The following is a 20,994-nucleotide window of genomic DNA, read 5'->3' as shown; positions in this document are numbered from 1 at the left end:
GAAATATTAAAACTTTTTTAAATTTTCAATTTGTACAATTTTTTAATTCTCAGGATTTAATTACTGTTAAAAACTGATTTTTATATAAAATTTGCTGAATACGGGTGTAAGGATATTCGATTGATTGTATTGACAAACAAAATGCTTTTTATTTAAAGAATAAATTAAGAAAATATTATAAAATTGTGTGCAAATTAAATATTAAATAACGGTAGAAATTAAATATTAAATAATACAAAAAAAAATCATTTTTTGTCGATTTCAAATCAATTCGTGAGTAACTAGTCTGAAATTCTGCATTTAATTTAAACTTAACGTTTATTTTCCCTAACTAAGTACATTAATTTACAACCCTGTTATTTTATTTAGCTTTCTGTACATTTGCTGAATAGAAAGGGATAGATATATAGCTGTAGTAGAAGAAAAACTATAAGTAAGACGGAGAGCAATAGTCTTATGGAATACAGGGTAACACAATTAAATTAATATGTGTGTAGTAAACGGAAATAGAAAAAGAAAACTAGAATTGTAACTGACTGCTAATTTAAATTATAATTAAATTAAAAATATTTTTAGTATTAACATGATTTTCATGTAAATTATAACAAAATTTCACTAAGTTATAGTTAATTAATACAAAATGGATTTTATTCAAATGTTAGTAATTGTGAACATATTTTTAATTACTTTTTTTTTAATAATAAAATTTAAATATTTGTTGTACATTCCCCATTAATACTTTAATAATTGCTGTTAATGAATGACCAACGTGTTTATAATGTAATTGTTTAGCTTTTGAAATACGAATATTAAACAATTTATTTAATAATTTAAAAATAACCTTGTCCATTCAAAACTACATTGACCAATGTAATGTATAATACCTAAAGACCTATATTTATTTTATTATAAATATTTACATTCATGTATGTATATACGTTTTTCTTAGTGCAAAATATGACACTTCTACAAGTCGTAAAATTGTTATTTTCTTAAAGTTTATGCTAAACTCGAAAAACTATTTAAACTAGAAATTTAAAACCTCCTGTTAAAAGTATTTTTATAGCTATTGGAAAAATAAGCTGAAAATAATATTAAACTTGATAATTGTAAAAAAATGTTACAAGATTAATAAAATCAGCAACATTGATAAATTTTGAGGCCTACTTTTTAAACTACAGGTAGAGTGCTTAAACTGCGAAAAAAATATTCTACCGTTAATTTCAAAATGTGTACTAGAAAATGAATCATTTATCATAAATGTCATTGACTTTAAATAGATTATTGACATAAGTAAAAAACATAATTTATAATTACTTTTCAAATCAACAAATCCATATTATGGCCCTCTTCTACCTTTAAGTTTGGACACAATTGTTTCTTTAAAATTCCCCATACATATCTTAAATACTAAAATTTCAATTAATGGAAAACACTTGTGTTGACTTTATTTGTATTTTTTGTATTTTGTGATAAATACGATTAATATTCCACATCAAGAGAGGTGGAGCAAAAAACAGAAGAACATCAAAAACAAAAAATATATTAAATACTCAAGAATAAATAAATTATTTTGAAATATAAAATCTATTTTTACAAATAAAACCGAGAAGATTAATTTCATTATCAATAAAATATTAAAAAAAATGTCATCATAATTTGTAATTATAAAAAAAAGACCATTTTCACACTCTATTAATAAGAGCATAAAAGGTCCAAAATTATATGAACATCAATTTTGTTTTGTTGTTTTTTTTTCTATAATGATAATGATCACCATCTCATCATCACTTCACTTGATATTCGATTATTTACTTTGCCACCTATTGTTGCTTGTTGGTTTGAGGGAATACCTGTGGCAAAATACTTTATTTTTATTATTTTCATTTGTTTTATTGTTATTGACACACGTCTGTTGCAATTGTTTTCTATTTAGTCATGTCTGAGTTGCACCAACTCATATCTAAAGACATTTGTCACTCTATCAATCTAACTCTTCTCTATTTAGTCCTCTTTCTTTGTAAAGTATTGATCTCTTTTTTAAAATATTGGTGGTTGTTTTAATACCCTACAGCACGCATGGAAAACTATAGACTAGACTATAGACTAGACTATAGACTAGACTATAGACTAGACCTTAGACTAGACTATAGACTAGACTATAGACTAGACTATAGACTAGACCTTAGACTAGACTATAGACTAGACTATAGACTAGACCTTAGACTAGACTATAGACTAGACTATAGACTTAGACTATAGACTAGACTATAGACTAGACTATAGACTTGACTATAGACTAGACTATAGACTAGACTATAGACTAGACTATAGACTAGACTATAGACTAGACTATAGACTAGACTAATAGACTAGACTATAGACTAGACTATAGACTAGACTATAGACTAGACTATAGACTAGACTATAGACTAGACTATAACTAGACTATAGACTAGACTATAGACTAGACTATAGACTAGACTATAGACTAGACTATAGACTAGACTATAGACTAGACTATAGACTAGACTATAGACTAGACTATAGACTAGACTATAGACTAGACTATAAGACTAGACTATAGACTAGACTATAGACTAGACTATAGAATGACTATAGACTAGACTATAGACTAGACTATAGACTAGACTATAGACTAGACTATAGACTAGACTATAGACTAGACTATAGACTAGACTATAGACCTAGACTATAGACCTAGACTATAGACTAGACTATAGACTAGACTATAGACTAGACTATAGACTAGACTATAGACTAGACTATAGACTAGACTATAGACTAGACTATAGACTAGACTATAGACTAGACTATAGACTAGACTATAGACTAGACTATAGACGAGACTATACTAGACTAGACTATAGACTAGACCTATAGACTAGACTATAGACTAGACTATAGACTAGACTATAGACTAGACTATAGACTAGACTATAGACTAGACTATAGACTAGACTATAGACTAGACTATAGACTAGACTATAGACTAGACTATAGACTAGACTATAGACTAACTATAGACTAGACTATAGACTAGACTATAGACTAGACTATAGACTAGACTATAGACTAGACTATAGACTAGACTATAGACTAGACTATAGACTAGACTATAGACTAGACTATAGACCACACGATAGACTGCACTGTAGACTACACTATAGACTACACTATGGACTATACTATATACTTGACTATAGAATACATTAGACTAGACTATAGACTGGACTATAGACTAGACTATAGACTAGACTATAGACTAGACTATAGACTAGACTAGAGACTAGACTATAGACTACTATAGACTAGACCTATAGACTAGACTACTAGACTATGACTAACTATAGACTAGACTATAGACTAGACTATAGACTAGACTATAGACTAGACTATAGACTAGACTATAGACTAGACTACTATAGACTAGACTATAGACTAGACTATAGACTAGACTATAGACTAGACTATAGACTAGACTATAGACTAGACTATAGACTAGACTATAGACTAGACTATAGACTAGACTATAGACTAGACTATAGACTAGACTATAGACTAGACTATAGACTAGACTATAGATACTAGACTATAGACTAGACTATAGACTAGACTATAGACTAGACTATAGACTAGACTATAGACTAGACTATAGACTAGACTATAGACTAGACTATAGACTAGACTATAGACTAGACTATAGACTAGACTATAGACTAGACTATAGACTAGACTATAGACTAGACTATAGACTATAGACTAGACTATAGACTAGACTATAGACTAGACTATAGACTAGACTATAGACTAGACTATAGACTAGACTATAGACTAGACTATAGACTAGACTATAGACTAGACTATAGACTAGACTATAGACTAGACTATAGACTAGACTATAGACTAGACTATAGACTAGACTATAGACTAGACTATAGACTAGACTATAGACTAGACTATAGACTAGACTATAGACTAGACTATAGACTAGACTATAGACTAGACTATAGACTAGACTATAGACTAGACTAAGACTGGACTAAGACTAGACTAAGACTAAGACTAGATTAAGACTAGACTAAGACTAGACTATAGACTGGACTATAGACTAGACTATAGACTAGATTATAGACTAGACTATGGACTAGACTATAGACTAGACTATGGACTAGACTATAGACTAGACTATGGACTAGACTATGGACTAGACTATAGACTAGACTATAGACTAGACTATGGAGCAAATCTAGTAACAAACCATTTTTCTGAGAACCGGACCATGTGTGACTTTAGAACCCTTATAACGTTTCTTTTAGAAAATCAATTGTTTTTCAACAAATTAAAGTAAAATACAATATAAATGTTGTATTTAAAAAAAAAGAAATCACATTTTAAATTGTGTACACAAATCTGGTGTAGGGGATTAAATGGTCGAGCTATGCTATCTTACTTATTTTTATTCCCTTTTTTCTGGGATGAATAATTGATGTAACAATAGAAATAAATAAATAACTGAAGTAGTCGTGTAAACAAGTGTAATTAATAAAAAAAAAATTACAAAGAAAAAAACAATTTTTTTAGTTGTAGTAAAAGGCCGATTGGTTTAAAATTGAGAGCATGAAAATTCCCTCTTTTATCATTTCACTCAGTTTGAGTGTTCTGTATTTTGTGGGTGGTTTTTATCTTAAAAAGTCATTTAATAAATCGGCTATTTTAAATATGTTGATGAATTTTTATGTTACAGATATAGTATTAATATGTTTCCTTTATATGGGACTCTATTCCGAATATAATATCACATTTATAATATACTTTTAACGTTCGTAACTGGCTTAACCGTACCCCCATATACCTACCGCCTGTGCAGGGAAAACTTTAACACTGTAAAACAAATGTGATTTAAAGAAATTTATGAAAAAGTCCATTTTTTGTTCTAATGGTTTTACAAAATTTTTCTAATCTGACTATTTTTTGTTACACAATTATAGTACATTATAATAATATTGTCAATCTACCTCATCTATGTTTCAAACATTAAAAAGAAACTGCACCTGAGTTTGAATGTCAAGAGAGTCTTATTCAGGTATTTACGCTCAATAATGATGTGTTAAAGAAAATGAGTGATAAAATTTAATAAAAAATTGAGTGTAAAAATGAGTGATCGATCTTGTTGCGTTGATACATTCTAGTAGTATTTATCCATAATGAATATATCATTAAACAAATTGAAGTTAAGCTCTACTTTATTAACGCACGTTTTGAATTGAAAGAAAAGAAAAATAAAACAAATATTTAGGATCAACGTTAAGAAAACGAAAGTTATATTTTGAAGTTGCTGCTGTTAGAGTTATTACACAAATAGACATTGAACCTTAAACAGGTCAAGTGGCGGGAATTTAAATAATTTAAAAAATAAACAAAACGGTTATAAAAAATACTAAAACAGTGCAAATAAAATTGTGATATTGAATATTTAATAGAATAATAAGAAAAATTAAACTAATTAAAATATTTTAAGTGAATAAATTTAAAAACATGACTGATCATTTAGAAGCCTCAACTCTACACAATGAAACCCTTCCACCAAACAATGCACATTTAGTACAACCTGTCACCACAAATGCCGACGGTACAGCAAACGATCTGCGTACCAACTATGAGACCGATAATGAAAGTGATAAACCCGTTCTATTAGAATTAGGTGTCAGTACGAATGTTGCCTCCACCTTAAATGTTCCCACCTCAGTGGCCTACAGCAGTGATTATCCTTTGGATGTACATTTAAATAATGTTTATGGCATAAGTGTTACTGCAACACACTCTCACCCGTACAATACAGATCCTGCTCTGCTTTACAATAATCCCTATAATGACGGCATATCATCAGTGACTACACATCAAACTCTGCTATATCCTGCGCATCAGTCCAGTGCTTCATCATCTCTTATTTCTTTAAATAATGTACCTTATACCGCTCATATACCACAAACGGTACAAACTTGGTCAACACCGAAGCCCGTAACGAGTATAACGCCCTCAGAAGTCAGTAACAAAATGCAGACACAAATTGTACCACCACCGGTTTATATGTCGTATCCGGATGTTCGAGAACATACGATTATTAAGGAAACAAATCCCTCGTGGAAGGTTAAAGCTTTACAAAGTGAAAAAGGTAAGTTAATCGAATAGGTTGGATTTTATTAACTAAAGGCACTAGGAAGAAAGGTGTTCTAAAATCGCAACTTGTACGAGGTAGCAACTTCTCCAGAGAGTACATATGTACATATAATATTCTTTGTCTAAAATATTTTGCTTTTATATATCAGAACTTGTCCCAAAACATTCGTTGGAATTAAGGATCGATACTAGTTACTAAATCAATTCTTCTGTATAAGCAACTTGGGTTCAAATTAACGCGTACGTGTTTCGAATAACTAAGTCTGAGTGCTCTTTTATCAGTTCTTACGGGTCATTCCAAGTTTGGAAACCATACAAGACTTCTGTAGGAGCTGTCAAAACGAAAAGGAGGAGATAATTACTCATTTTCTGTGTAATTGCCTGGCCTTTGAAACGATTTGACACCCGGCGATAGGGTCGACATACTTTCCTGATCTATCAACTGTTCAACCTGAACGTATTCTGACATTCCTAAAATTGTCGAAGTGGGTGTGTGATTAATAGGGTTCTATAAATCGACTTTCGAATAATCGAACAATCGACTTTTTGTCGAAAAAAGTCGAAGTCGACTATTTTGTTCCAAAAAAGTCGATAACTCGACTATCGTCTGTGAAAAAAGTCGAAAAGTCGACTTTGTTAATAAAAGTCGAAAAGTCGAAAAAAGTCTATAAGTCGAAAAAAGACGCACATAAAGAAAACAACCCGATGAAAAATAAAACAAACCGTAACAGCTGTTTTATCAAAATAAAAATTTTTTTTGGTGTGGTGAGTTATTTTTGTTTACAAATATGTGTTTCTGCACGTGGAAAAGACGCAAAAACTCGTTTTCATTATTTACATTTTCAATATGTGTTTATGCACGTGGAAAAGATTCAAAAAAATTGATTTTCATAATTTACTTTAAAAAAAATATTTTTGATCAATTAAAATATGTATATAAATGTGGAAAGGAACAAATCTGATAAAATATAAATATATTTGGGATTATATCGTTTTAATAAAAAAACATTCAAAAAATTTTACTATAGCCGTATATATAAAATGATATATAAGTGCTATCGGACGATCTTGTGCACGATAAAAACCTATATAGAACTTTAAGTTGGAAGTGTAGAAATCGGATGACATACATTTTTTTCCAGATTTCATCGTTCTAGGGTGTGTACTACAACAACAAACTTTTTTTTACAAAAAATGTTATTATAGTTGTATATATAAAATGATATATAAGTGCTATCGGACGATCTTGTGCACGATAAAAACCTATATAGAACTTTAAGTTGGAAGTGTAGAAATCAAATGGCATACATTTTTTTCCGGATTTCATCGTTCTAGGGCGTGTACTACAACAACAAACTTTTTTTTTACAAAAAATGTTACTATAGCCGTATATATAAAATGATATATAAGTGCTATCGGACGATCTTGTGCACGATAAAAACCTATATAGAACTTTAAGTTGGAAGTGTAGAAATCGGATGGCATACATTTTTTTCCAGATTTCATCGTTCTAGGGTGTGTACTACAACAACAAACTTTTTTTTTACAAAAAATGTTACTATGGCCGTATATATAAAATGATATATAAGTGCTATCGGACGATCTTGTGCACGATAAAAACCTATATAGAACTTTAAGTTGGAAGTGTAGAAATCGGATGGCATACATTTTTTTCCGGATTTCATCGTTCTAGGGTGTGTACTACAACAACAAACTTTTTTTTACAAAAAATGTTACTATGGCCGTATATATAAAATTATATATAACTGCTATCGGACGATCTTGTTCACGATAAAAACCTATATAGAACTTTAAGTTGGAAGTGTAGACATCGGATGACATACATTTTTTTCCAGATTTCATCGTTCTAGGGTGTGTACTAAAACAACAAACTTTTTTTTACAAATAAAATTATATATAAAATTATATATAACTGCTATCGGACGATCTTGCGCACGATAAAAACCTATATAGAACTTTAAGTTGGAAGTGTAGGAAACAGATGGCATACATTTTTTTGTAGATTTCATCGTTCTAGGGTGTGTACTACAACAACAAACTTTTTTTTTAAAAAAATGTTACTATAGCCGTATATATAAAATGATATATAACTGCTATCGGACGATCTTGTGCACGATAAAAACCTATATAGAACTTTAAGTTGGAAGTGTAGAAATCGGATGGCATACATCTTTTTCCGGATTTCATCGTTCTAGGGTGTGTACTACAACAACAAACTTTTTTTTTTTAAAAATGTTACTATAGCCGTATATATAAAATGATATATAAGTGCTATCGGACGATCTTGTGCACGATAGAAACCTATATAGAACTTTAAGTTGGAAGTGTAGAAATCGGATGGCATACATTTTTTTCCGGATTTCATCGTTCTAGGGTGTGTACTACAACAACAAACTTTTTTTTTACAAAAAATGTTATGGCCGTATATATAAAATGATATATAAGTGCTATCGGACGATCTTGTGCACGATAAAAACCTATATAGAACTTTAAGTTGGAAGTGTAGAAATCGGATGGCATACATTTTTTTCCGGATTTCATCGTTCTAGGGTGTGTACTACAACAACAAACTTTTTTTTTACAAAAAATGTTATTATGGAAGTATATATAAATTGCTATATAACTGCTATCGGACGATCTTGTGCACGATAAAAACCTATATAGAACTTTAAGTTGGAAGTGTAGAAATCGTATGGCATACATTTTTTTCCAGATTTCATCGTTCTAGGGTGTGTACTACAACAACAAACTTTTTTTTACAAAAAATGTTACTATAGCCGTATATATAAAATAATATATAACTGCTATCGGACGATTTTGTGCACGATAAAAACCTATATAGAACTTTAAGTTGGAAGTGTAGAAATCGGATGGCATACATTTTTTTCCGGATTTCATCGTTCTAGGGTGTGTACTACAACAACAAACTTTTTTTTTACAAAAAATGTTATGGCCGTATATATAAAATGATATATAAGTGCTATCGGACGATCTTGTGCACGATAAAAACCTATATAGAACTTTAAGTTGGAAGTGTAGAAATCGGATGGCATACATTTTTTTCCGGATTTCATCGTTCTAGGGTGTGTACTACAACAACAAACTTTTTTTTTACAAAAAATGTTATTATGGAAGTATATATAAATTGCTATATAACTGCTATCGGACGATCTTGTGCACGATAAAAACCTATATAGAACTTTAAGTTGGAAGTGTAGAAATCGTATGGCATACATTTTTTTCCAGATTTCATCGTTCTAGGGTGTGTACTACAACAACAAACTTTTTTTTACAAAAAATGTTACTATAGCCGTATATATAAAATAATATATAACTGCTATCGGACGATTTTGTGCACGATAAAAACCTATATAGAACTTTAAGTTGGAAGTGTAGAAATCGGATGGCATACATTTTTTTTCGGATTTCATCGTTCTAGGGTGTGTACTACAACAACAAACTTTTTTTTACAAAAACTGTTACTATAGCCGTATATATAAAATGATATATAAGTGCTATCGGACGATCTTGTGCACGATAGAAACCTTTATAGAACTTTAAGTTGGAAGTGTAGAAATCGGATGGCATACATTTTTTTCCGGATTTCATCGTTCTAGGGTGTGTACTACAACAACAAACTTTTTTTTTACAAAAAATGTTACTCTAGCCGTATATATAAAATGATATATAAGTGCTATCGGACGATCTTGTGCACGATAGAAACCTATATAGAACTTTAAGTTGGAAGTGTAGAAATCGGATGGCATACATTTTTTTCCGGATTTCATCGTTCTAGGGTGTGTACTACAACAACAAACTTTTTTTTTACAAAAAATGTTACTATAGCCGTATATATAAAATGATATATAACTGCTATCGGACGATCTTGTGCACGTTAAAAACCTATATAGAACTTTAAGTTGGAAGTGTAGAAATCGGATGGCATACATTTTTTTCCGGATTTCATCGTTCTAGGGTGTGTACTACAACAACAAACTTTTTTTTTACAAAAAATGTTACTATAGCCGTATATATAAAATGATATATAACTGCTATCGGACGATCTTGTGCACGATAAAAACCTATATAGAACTTTAAGTTGGAAGTGTAGAAATCGGATGGCATACATTTTTTTCCAGATTTCATCGTTCTAGGGTGTGTACTACAACAACAAACTTTTTTTTTTAAAAAATGTTACTATAGCCGTATATATAAAATGATATATAACTGCTATCGGACGATCTTGTGCACGATAAAAACCTATATAGAACTTTAAGTTTGAAGTGTAGAAATCGGATGGCATACATTTTTTTCCGGATTTCATCGTTCTAGGGTGTGTACTACAACAACAAACTTTTTTTTTACAAAAAATGTTACTATAGCCGTATATATAAAATGATATATAACTGCTATCGGACGATCTTGTGCACGATAAAAACCTATATAGAACTTTAAGTTGGAAGTGTAGAAATCGGATGGCATACATTTTTTTCCAGATTTCATCGTTCTAGGGTGTGTACTACAACAACAAACTTTTTTTTTACAAAAAATGTTAATATAGCCGTATATATAAAATGATATATAACTGCTATCGGACGATCATGTGCACGATAAAAACCTATATAGAACTTTAAGTTGGAAGTGTAGAAATGGGATGGCATACATTTTTTTCCGGATTTCATCGTTCTAGGGTGTGTACTACAACAACAAACTTTTTTTTACAAAAAATGTTACTATAGCCGTATATATAAAATGATATATAAGTGCTATCGGACGATCTTGTGCACGATAAAAACCTATATAGAACTTTAAGTTGGAAGTGTAGAAATCGGATGGCATACATTTTTTTTCGGATTTCATCGTTCTAGGGTGTGTACTACAACAACAAACTTTTTTTTACAAAAAATGTTACTATAGCCGTATATATAAAATGATATATAAGTGCTATCGGACGATCTTGTGCACGATTAAAAACCTATATAGAACTTTAAGTTGGAAGTGTAGAAATCGGATGGCATACATTTTTTTCCGGATTTCATCGTTCTAGGGTGTGTACTACAACAACAAACTTTTTTTTTACAAAAAATGTTACTATAGCCGTATATATAAAATGATATATAACTGCTATCGGACGATCTTGTGCACGATAGAAACCTATATAGAACTTTAAGTTGGAAGTGTAGAAATCGGATGGCATACATTTTTTTCCAGATTTCATCGTTCTAGGGTGTGTACTACAACAACAAACTTTTTTTTTTTAAAAATGTTACTATAGCCGTATATATAAAATGATATATAACTGCTATCGGACGATCTTGTGCACGATAAAAACCTATATAGAACTTTAAGTTGGAAGTGTAGAAATCGGATGGCATACATTTTTTTCCGGATTTCATCGTTCTAGGGTGTGTACTACAACAACAAACTTTTTTTTACAAAAAATGTTACTATAGCCGTATATATAAAATGATATATAAGTGCTATCGGACGATCTTGTGCACGTTAAAAACCTATATAGAACTTTAAGTTGGAAGTGTAGAAATCGGATGGCATACATTTTTTTCCGGATTTCATCGTTCTAGGGTGTGTACTACAACAACAAACTTTTTTTTTACAAAAAATGTTACTATAGCCGTATATATAAAATGATATATAAGTGCTATCGGACGATCTTGTGCACGATAGAAACCTATATAGAACTTTAAGTTGGAAGTGTAGAAATCGGATGGCATACATTTTTTTCCGGATTTCATCGTTCTAGGGTGTGTACTACAACAACAAACTTTTTTTTTACAAAAAATGTTACTCTAGCCGTATATATAAAATGATATATAAGTGCTATCGGACGATCTTGTGCACGATAGAAACCTATATAGAACTTTAAGTTGGAAGTGTAGAAATCGGATGGCATACATTTTTTTCCGGATTTCATCGTTCTAGGGTGTGTACTACAACAACAAACTTTTTTTTTACAAAAAATGTTACTATAGCCGTATATATAAAATGATATATAACTGCTATCGGACGATCTTGTGCACGATTAAAAACCTATATAGAACTTTAAGTTGGAAGTGTAGAAATCGGATGGCATACATTTTTTTCCGGATTTCATCGTTCTAGGGTGTGTACTACAACAACAAACTTTTTTTTTACAAAAAATGTTACTATAGCCGTATATATAAAATGATATATAACTGCTATCGGACGATCTTGTGCACGATAAAAACCTATATAGAACTTTAAGTTGGAAGTGTAGAAATCGGATGGCATACATTTTTTTCCAGATTTCATCGTTCTAGGGTGTGTACTACAACAACAAACTTTTTTTTTTAAAAAATGTTACTATAGCCGTATATATAAAATGATATATAACTGCTATCGGACGATCTTGTGCACGATAAAAACCTATATAGAACTTTAAGTTTTAAGTGTAGAAATCGGATGGCATACATTTTTTTCCGGATTTCATCGTTCTAGGGTGTGTACTACAACAACAAACTTTTTTTTTACAAAAAATGTTACTATAGCCGTATATATAAAATGATATATAACTGCTATCGGACGATCTTGTGCACGATAAAAACCTATATAGAACTTTAAGTTGGAAGTGTAGAAATCGGATGGCATACATTTTTTTCCAGATTTCATCGTTCTAGGGTGTGTACTACAACAACAAACTTTTTTTTTACAAAAAATGTTAATATAGCCGTATATATAAAATGATATATAACTGCTATCGGACGATCATGTGCACGATAAAAACCTATATAGAACTTTAAGTTGGAAGTGTAGAAATGGGATGGCATACATTTTTTTCCGGATTTCATCGTTCTAGGGTGTGTACTACAACAACAAACTTTTTTTTACAAAAAATGTTACTATAGCCGTATATATAAAATGATATATAAGTGCTATCGGACGATCTTGTGCACGATAAAAACCTATATAGAACTTTAAGTTGGAAGTGTAGAAATCGGATGGCATACATTTTTTTCCGGATTTCATCGTTCTAGGGTGTGTACTACAACAACAAACTTTTTTTTACAAAAAATGTTACTATAGCCGTATATATAAAATGATATATAAGTGCTATCGGACGATCTTGTGCACGTTAAAAACCTATATAGAACTTTAAGTTGGAAGTGTAGAAATCGGATGGCATACATTTTTTTCCGGATTTCATCGTTCTAGGGTGTGTACTACAACAACAAACTTTTTTTTTACAAAAAATGTTACTATAGCCGTATATATAAAATGATATATAACTGCTATCGGACGATCTTGTGCACGATAGAAACCTATATAGAACTTTAAGTTGGAAGTGTAGAAATCGGATGGCATACATTTTTTTCCAGATTTCATCGTTCTAGGGTGTGTACTACAACAACAAACTTTTTTTTTTAAAAATGTTACTATAGCCGTATATATAAAATGATATATAACTGCTATCGGACGATCTTGTGCACGATAAAAACCTATATAGAACTTTAAGTTGGAAGTGTAGAAATCGGATGGCATACATTTTTTTCCGGATTTCATCGTTCTAGGGTGTGTACTACAACAACAAACTTTTTTTTACAAAAAATGTTACTATAGCCGTATATATAAAATGATATATAAGTGCTATCGGACGATCTTGTGCACGTTAAAAACCTATATAGAACTTTAAGTTGGAAGTGTAGAAATCGGATGGCATACATTTTTTTCCGGATTTCATCGTTCTAGGGTGTGTACTACAACAACAAACTTTTTTTTTACAAAAAATGTTACTATAGCCGTATATATAAAATGATATATAACTGCTATCGGACGATCTTGTGCACGATAGAAACCTATATAGAACTTTAAGTTGGAAGTGTAGAAATCGGATGGCATACATTTTTTTCCAGATTTCATCGTTCTAGGGTGTGTACTACAACAACAAACTTTTTTTTTTTAAAAATGTTTCTATAGCCGTATATATAAAATGATATATAACTGCTATCGGACGATCTTGTGCACGATAAAAACCTATATAGAACTTTAAGTTGGAAGTGTAGAAATCGGATGGCATACATTTTTTTCCGGATTTCATCGTTCTAGGGTGTGTACTACAACAACAAACTTTTTTTTTACAAAAAATGTTACTATAGCCGTATATATAAAATGATATATAACTGCTATCGGACGATCTTGTGCACGATAAAAACCTATATAGAACTTTAAGTTGGAAGTGTAGAAATCGGATGGCATACATTTTTTTCCAGATTTCATCGTTCTAGGGTGTGTACTACAACAACAAACTTTTTTTTTACAAAAAATGTTAATATAGCCGTATATATAAAATGATATATAACTGCTATCGGACGATCATGTGCACGATAAAAACCTATATAGAACTTTAAGTTGGAAGTGTAGAAATCGGATGGCATACATTTTTTTCCGGATTTCATCGTTCTAGGGTGTGTACTACAACAACAAACTTTTTTTTTACAAAAAATGTTACTATAGCCGTATATATAAAATTATATATAAGTGCTATCGGACGATCTTGTGCACGATAAAAACCTATATAGAACTTTAAGTTGGAAGTGTAGAAATCGGATGGCATACATTTTTTTTCGGATTTCATCGTTCTAGGGTGTGTACTACAACAACAAACTTTTTTTTACAAAAAATGTTATTATGGAAGTATATATAAATTGCTATATAACTGCTATCGGACGATCTTGTGCACGATAAAAACCTATATAGAACTTTAAGTTTGAAGTGTAGAAATCGGATGGCATACATTTTTTTTCGGATTTCATCGTTCTAGGGTGTGTACTACAACAACAAACTTTTTTTTACAAAAAATGTTATTATGGAAGTATACATAAATTGATATATAACTGCTATCGGACGATCTTGTGCACGATAAAAGCCTACATAGAACTTTAAGTTGGAAGTGTAGAAATCAGATGACAAACATTTTTTTCCGGATTTCATCGTTCTAGGGTGTGTACTTCAACAACAAACTTTTTTTTTACAAAAAATGTTATTATGGAAGTATATATAAATTGATATATAACTGCTATCGGACGATCTTGTGCACGATAAAGACCTATATAGAACTTTAAGTTGGAAGTGTAGAAATCGGATGGCATACATTTTTTTCCGGATTTCATCGTTCTAGGGTGTGTACTACAACAACAAACTTTTTTTTACAAAAAATGTTACTATAGCCGTATATATAAAATGATATATAAGTGCTATCGGACGATCTTGTGCACGATAGAAACCTTTATAGAACTTTAAGTTGGAAGTGTAGAAATCGGATGGCATACATTTTTTTCCGGATTTCATCGTTCTAGGGTGTGTACTACAACAACAAACTTTTTTTTTACAAAAAATGTTACTATAGCCGTATATATAAAATGATATATAACTGCTATCGGACGATCTTGTGCACGATAAAAACCTATATAGAACTTTAAGTTGGAAGTGTAGAAATCGAATGGCATACATTTTTTTCCAGATTTCATCGTTCTAGGGTGTGTACTACAACAACAAACTTTTTTTTTACAAAAAATGTTAATATAGCCGTATATATAAAATGATATATAAGTGCTATCGGACGATCTTGTGCACGATAGAAACCTATATAGAACTTTAAGTTGGAAGTGTAGGAAACAGATGGCATACATTTTTTTGTAGATTTCATCGTTCTAGGGTGTGTACTACAACAACAAACTTTTTTTTTAAAAAAATGTTACTATAGCCGTATATATAAAATGATATATAACTGCTATCGGACGATCTTGTGCACGATAAAAACCTATATAGAACTTTAAGTTGGAAGTGTAGAAATCGGATGGCATACATTTTTTTCCGGATTTCATCGTTCTAGGGTGTGTACTACAACAACAAACTTTTTTTTTTACAAAAAATGTTACTCTAGCCGTATATATAAAATGATATATAAGTGCTATCGGACGATCTTGTGCACGATAGAAACCTATATAGAACTTTAAGTTGGAAGTGTAGAAATCGGATGGCATACATTTTTTTCCGGATTTCATCGTTCTAGGGTGTGTACTACAACAACAAACTTTTTTTTTACAAAAAATGTTACTATAGCCGTATATATAAAATGATATATAAGTGCTATCGGACGATCTTGTGCACGTTAAAAACCTATATAGAACTTTAAGTTGGAAGTGTAGAAATCGGATGGCATACATTTTTTTCCGGATTTCATCGTTCTAGGGTGTGTACTACAACAACAAACTTTTTTTTTACAAAAAATGTTATTATGGAAGTATATATAAATTGATATATAACTGCTATCGGACGATCTTGTGCACGATAAAAACCTATATAGAACTTTAAGTTGGAAGTGTGGAAATCGGATGGCATACATTTTTTTCCGGATTTCATCGTTCTAGGGTGTGTACTACAACAACAAACTTTTTTTTACAAAAAATGTTATTATGGAAGTATATATAAATTGATATATAACTGCTATCGGACGATCTTGTGCACGATAAAAATCTATATAGAACTTTAAGTTGGAAGTGTAGAAATCGGATGACATACATTTTTTTCCGGATTTCATCGTGCTAGGGTGTGTACTACAACAACAAACTTTTTTTTTACAAAATATTTTATTATGGAAGTATATAGAAAATTATATATAACTGCTATCGGACGATCTTGTGCACGATAAAAACCTATATAGAACTTTAAGTTGGAAATATACAAATCGGATGGCATAATTTGTTTTGTGGATTTCATCGTTCTAGGGTGTGTACTACAGCAACAAACTTTTTTTACAAAAAATTTGACTATATCCGTATATAGAAAATTATATATAACTGCTATCGGAAGATCTTTGCACGATAAAAACATATATAGAACTTTAAGTCGGAAGTGTAGAAATCGGATGGCATAATCTGTTTGAGATTTTAGGTAGGGTCAACTGTGGACCGACCCTTACAAAATTCAACAGATAAATTTTGTTTCATTTAAGCCAGTTATGAGTGGTAGTAATTTCCCGAGGTGGACCTTATATCGGGGATAGGTTAAATTATGGACCGATCCCCTTAAATTTGACAAAACGATGTTGACTCCTTGTTTATGTGGAATTTCTTTGCTATATTGGTATTTTTATTACAATTATTGGAGTTAATATCTTTTTCTGAAGGGGAACTTATATGGGGGTAGGGTCAATTTTAAACCAACCCAGAAAGGTTTTGGATCATATAAATCTTGTAAAATAATTTCCTGATCCTCATAAAATTTGGCAAAAAGATTTTAGTTCCTATAAAACTTGTTTTTGTCGTTCTTTTTCGCTATACTGGAATATTGAAGCTCAATAATAAACTCCATCAACTAAAAATATTTTGGCAAATATTGGCTAAGATCCTAGTCTATACTTTTATGGATTTTAGACCAATATTTCGGTGTAAAAGTTCCTTGGCTCCCTGATGAGTTTATCGTATACCGATATTGTCCATTTTCAATAACAAACTCAATCTTAGACTGTAATAAGATCCCAGCATATACTTTTATGGATATTAGACCAATATTTCAATGTGTTACAAACGGTGTAAAATGTTCCTTGACTCCCTGATGGGTTGTGTCTTCCAAGTGGTGATTTAGCGATCTTGAAAGTGACGGAACTAATAGGGAATCACATTGTTCGCCGGTCTCTGGTAAAATTTTAGGTTGATAGTCATGCTGCATTTAAAGCATTAATATGTCATAGCTGTATTCTTGCATAGTCGTAGAATGAAGAAAAGATCTAAGTATTATTATGAGACCGTTTACAATAAGGCTGTGTTGGGTACCAGGACCCTGCAATATACACAAATGAGGTATCTGGCGAACTGATACGATGAGGCTCGAATCTTGTCCCATATGAACGGAACAAGAAGTTAAAGCCACCCCTTTTTCATTTTTTAGGTTGATCTCCGGTGGATTCCGTGACTCTTTCAACCAGTCATGGAATATAGAATGAATTGCACATTATATATGGCCGTTTTAAAAATACTTGATTCTAATGAAACCGGGATTATTATTGGGGTAGATGGTGTACACCAAGAACACTTGCACTGGCTATAAAACATTATTAAAATACATAAATTTTTCTTAGCACAAAATAAATATGTCTAGTAATTTGTTTTTGTTTCATTTGTTTACGTTTTTACAGAAACTCACCACACAACAATCAAAAACAGCTGTTAGGGTTTGCTGTTTTATCAAAAGGTTGTTTTATTAACGGGTATCGAAAAAAGTTGAATAAAGTTGAAAAAAGTCGAAGAAAGTCGAAAAAAGTCGTAAAAAGTCGAAAAGTCGGAAAAAGTCAAAAAAAAAGTAGAAAAAAGTCGTAAGTCGGAAACTCGAAAATTGTAGAAACATGTCAAAAATAGTCAAAAATTTTAAAAAAGTGGAAAAAAGTCAAAAACCCTAAAATAGTCGGAAAAACTCGAAAAAAGTCAAAAAATAGTCGGAAAAAAGTAGAAAGAAGTCGAAAATAGTCAAAAAGTCGAAAAAATTGAAAAGTCGAAAAAAGTCGGTAAAAGTCGAAAAGTCGACTATTTATAAAATACTTATAGTCGAAAACTCTAAAAGTCGACTTTTATTTAAATGAAAAAAGTAGAAAAGTCGAAAAATCGACTTTTCATAAAATGCAAAAAGTCGAAAAGTCGACTTTTACCTAAATGAAAAAAGTCGAAAAGTCGACTTTTCGTTTCAACTATAGAACCCTAGTGATTAATCATACACTATGATCTCGACTCCTTATGGACTCGTTTACATCTCTATTCTTTACTCCTTTTCTATATCATCTTTACTGTCTCTATCGCTATTTTTCCCATCCAAACATTTTTCCTTCCTTCTCTTGATTCTTTCCAGACGTTACAAAGGGACCTAATAGGACCCAAGTAAAGCTTTACTCATGGTAGTAAGCAGTCTGCTGAACCTAAACATGCAGTTACTCGGGTACCACATCAGTCTGTGATATCAGATTATAATGTTGTACATGATATGGTCCGTAAAGGAAAAATTAAAGCATTTGTTGTTTTTTGCTTTATCTATTATAAATCACATATACAGCAGGAACTATATTGGTCTTATCTGACCAAAATGAGAGAGCAATCGATTCGTGAGAGTTATGTCGATAGGAAATTGTTTAATATGAGCTCATGCCGGAGATTAAAGTCTTCTTAAGATGACGATTCTTAGGTTAGTTTTAACAACGCAAACGCATCTATCATGGATGCAAGTGATGCTGCTGCTTATAGGTTATATAAATTTTCCTTTAAAGGTCAATGTTTAATCATTCTAAATCCCCAACATATTAAATTGGTGCCATCATTCTAAATTCTAAACGCCACTAACTCCTTCCAATTATTTATTCTCCTTTCAGACTATAAAAAGACTGCCTGTGATCGTGAACGTACACGTATGCGTGATATGAATAAAGCATTCGATCTATTGCGATCGAAATTACCCATTTCAAAGCCGAATGGTAAAAAATATTCCAAAATTGAAAGTCTACGGTAAGAAATTCGATTTTAGAAGTATATCCTGATTAAATTTAAGTAATATTTTATATTAACTCTATAATTTCAGCATAGCCATCAATTATATAAATCATTTGCAGAAAGCTCTTAATGATACTACTGTAAATCCAAATAGTCAAACAGCTGTTGAATATCTAACCGATTTAAATTCACGAAGACGTTCTCATTCAAATCATAAATCAAATACTTTCGATGATGTTGAGGATAAACTGGAGAATTTGGATGAATCCCGTAGTACATGGAGTGGTGATGGTTATATAGCAAATAGTCAGGATAAATGGGAGTGAAGGGGCTTGAACTTTTTATTATAAAAAAATACCAAAGATTTAAGAAGTTTTAAAACAAATCTTAATTAGAAATTAAATTGCTTTTTTGAGTATAAATATTGTTTTTATTACGAATTAGAGTAAAGGGGTTTGAAACGAAATATATACTGAGCTTAGTTTTCGAGGGAAGATATCGGTTCTACACCATTTCAATATGTATTTCAAAACATTTTGATTGTATTGGAAAATTTTGAAATATTGAATAAATAGAAGATTAAAATAATTCAATGGGATTCGAACTTAGGACAGAAGTACTATCAAGAACACCGAATTTCAAAGAATTATTTTGAAAATTGCAACTTGTAGTTTAATGTTATGGTTATTTCGAAAGAGGTTGTGAACCGATTGGGACAATTCATCAAGTAATAATAATAATAATACATAGATATATTAAAAAAAATTCTAAACTAAGACGACCCCGGCTGGTGTCGAACCGCTAATCTTAATCTTAACTTCAAATAAAAAAGGCATTCACGAAAGTTTCAAGCAACCAAGCCACTGTTAAAGCTATTTATAGAATATTTTAATAAACATTTCGACAAAAATTTGATATTTTAGGTAATGAATATGTTATTACCAAGTAATGCCATTAGTAAGGGGTTGTAATAATACATACAAATAACCAAATATTTTAAGCTATAGTTTAAGTTCCATTTTCTATTTTTCTACATTAACTAGTTAATACTGTAAAATAAAATATTTATTCTACAAACAATGTAACAATTAAGTACAATTTGTTTATGATAACATTTATAGATTAACGAAATATAATTTCCCATACAAACATAGGCACATACATATGTATATATTTCAACATTTCTAATTGCAAATTTCACTCAGAATATTAAATTTCACTTTATTTTTAAATTTGCATTTTTTTTTTCAAAATTTATATGTAA

The 20,994-nt window shown here is 30.8% G+C and overlaps 1 protein-coding gene across 2 annotated transcripts; it reads left to right on the top strand.

The window, feature by feature from the left end:
- Positions 1-5,271: 5,271 nt before the first annotated feature.
- On the top strand, positions 5,272-20,249 carry LOC119610435. Of its 2 annotated transcripts, none has more exons than XM_037965645.1 (3): positions 5,272-6,196; positions 19,613-19,745; positions 19,819-20,249. In XM_037965645.1, the coding sequence occupies exons 1-3, from the start codon at positions 5,560-5,562 to the stop codon at positions 20,054-20,056; spliced, it is 1,008 nt and encodes a 335-aa protein (XP_037821573.1). In that variant the 5' UTR covers positions 5,272-5,559; the 3' UTR covers positions 20,057-20,249. The 2 variants fall into 2 exon arrangements, with proteins under 2 accessions (XP_037821573.1, XP_037821574.1); XM_037965646.1 differs by having other exon boundaries at positions 19,824-19,933.
- The last annotated feature ends 745 nt before the right edge of the window (positions 20,250-20,994 follow it).

The sequence above is a fragment of the Lucilia sericata genome, unplaced genomic scaffold (genome assembly GCF_015586225.1).
Source record: "Lucilia sericata isolate MDLA Ls3-8-SP2 unplaced genomic scaffold, ASM1558622v1 Contig001193F_arrow, whole genome shotgun sequence".
NCBI classification, from domain to species: Eukaryota; Metazoa; Arthropoda; class Insecta; order Diptera; family Calliphoridae; genus Lucilia; species Lucilia sericata.
Note: the sequence above shows the minus strand (reverse complement) of the source record. Positions and strands in the feature narration are given on the sequence as shown.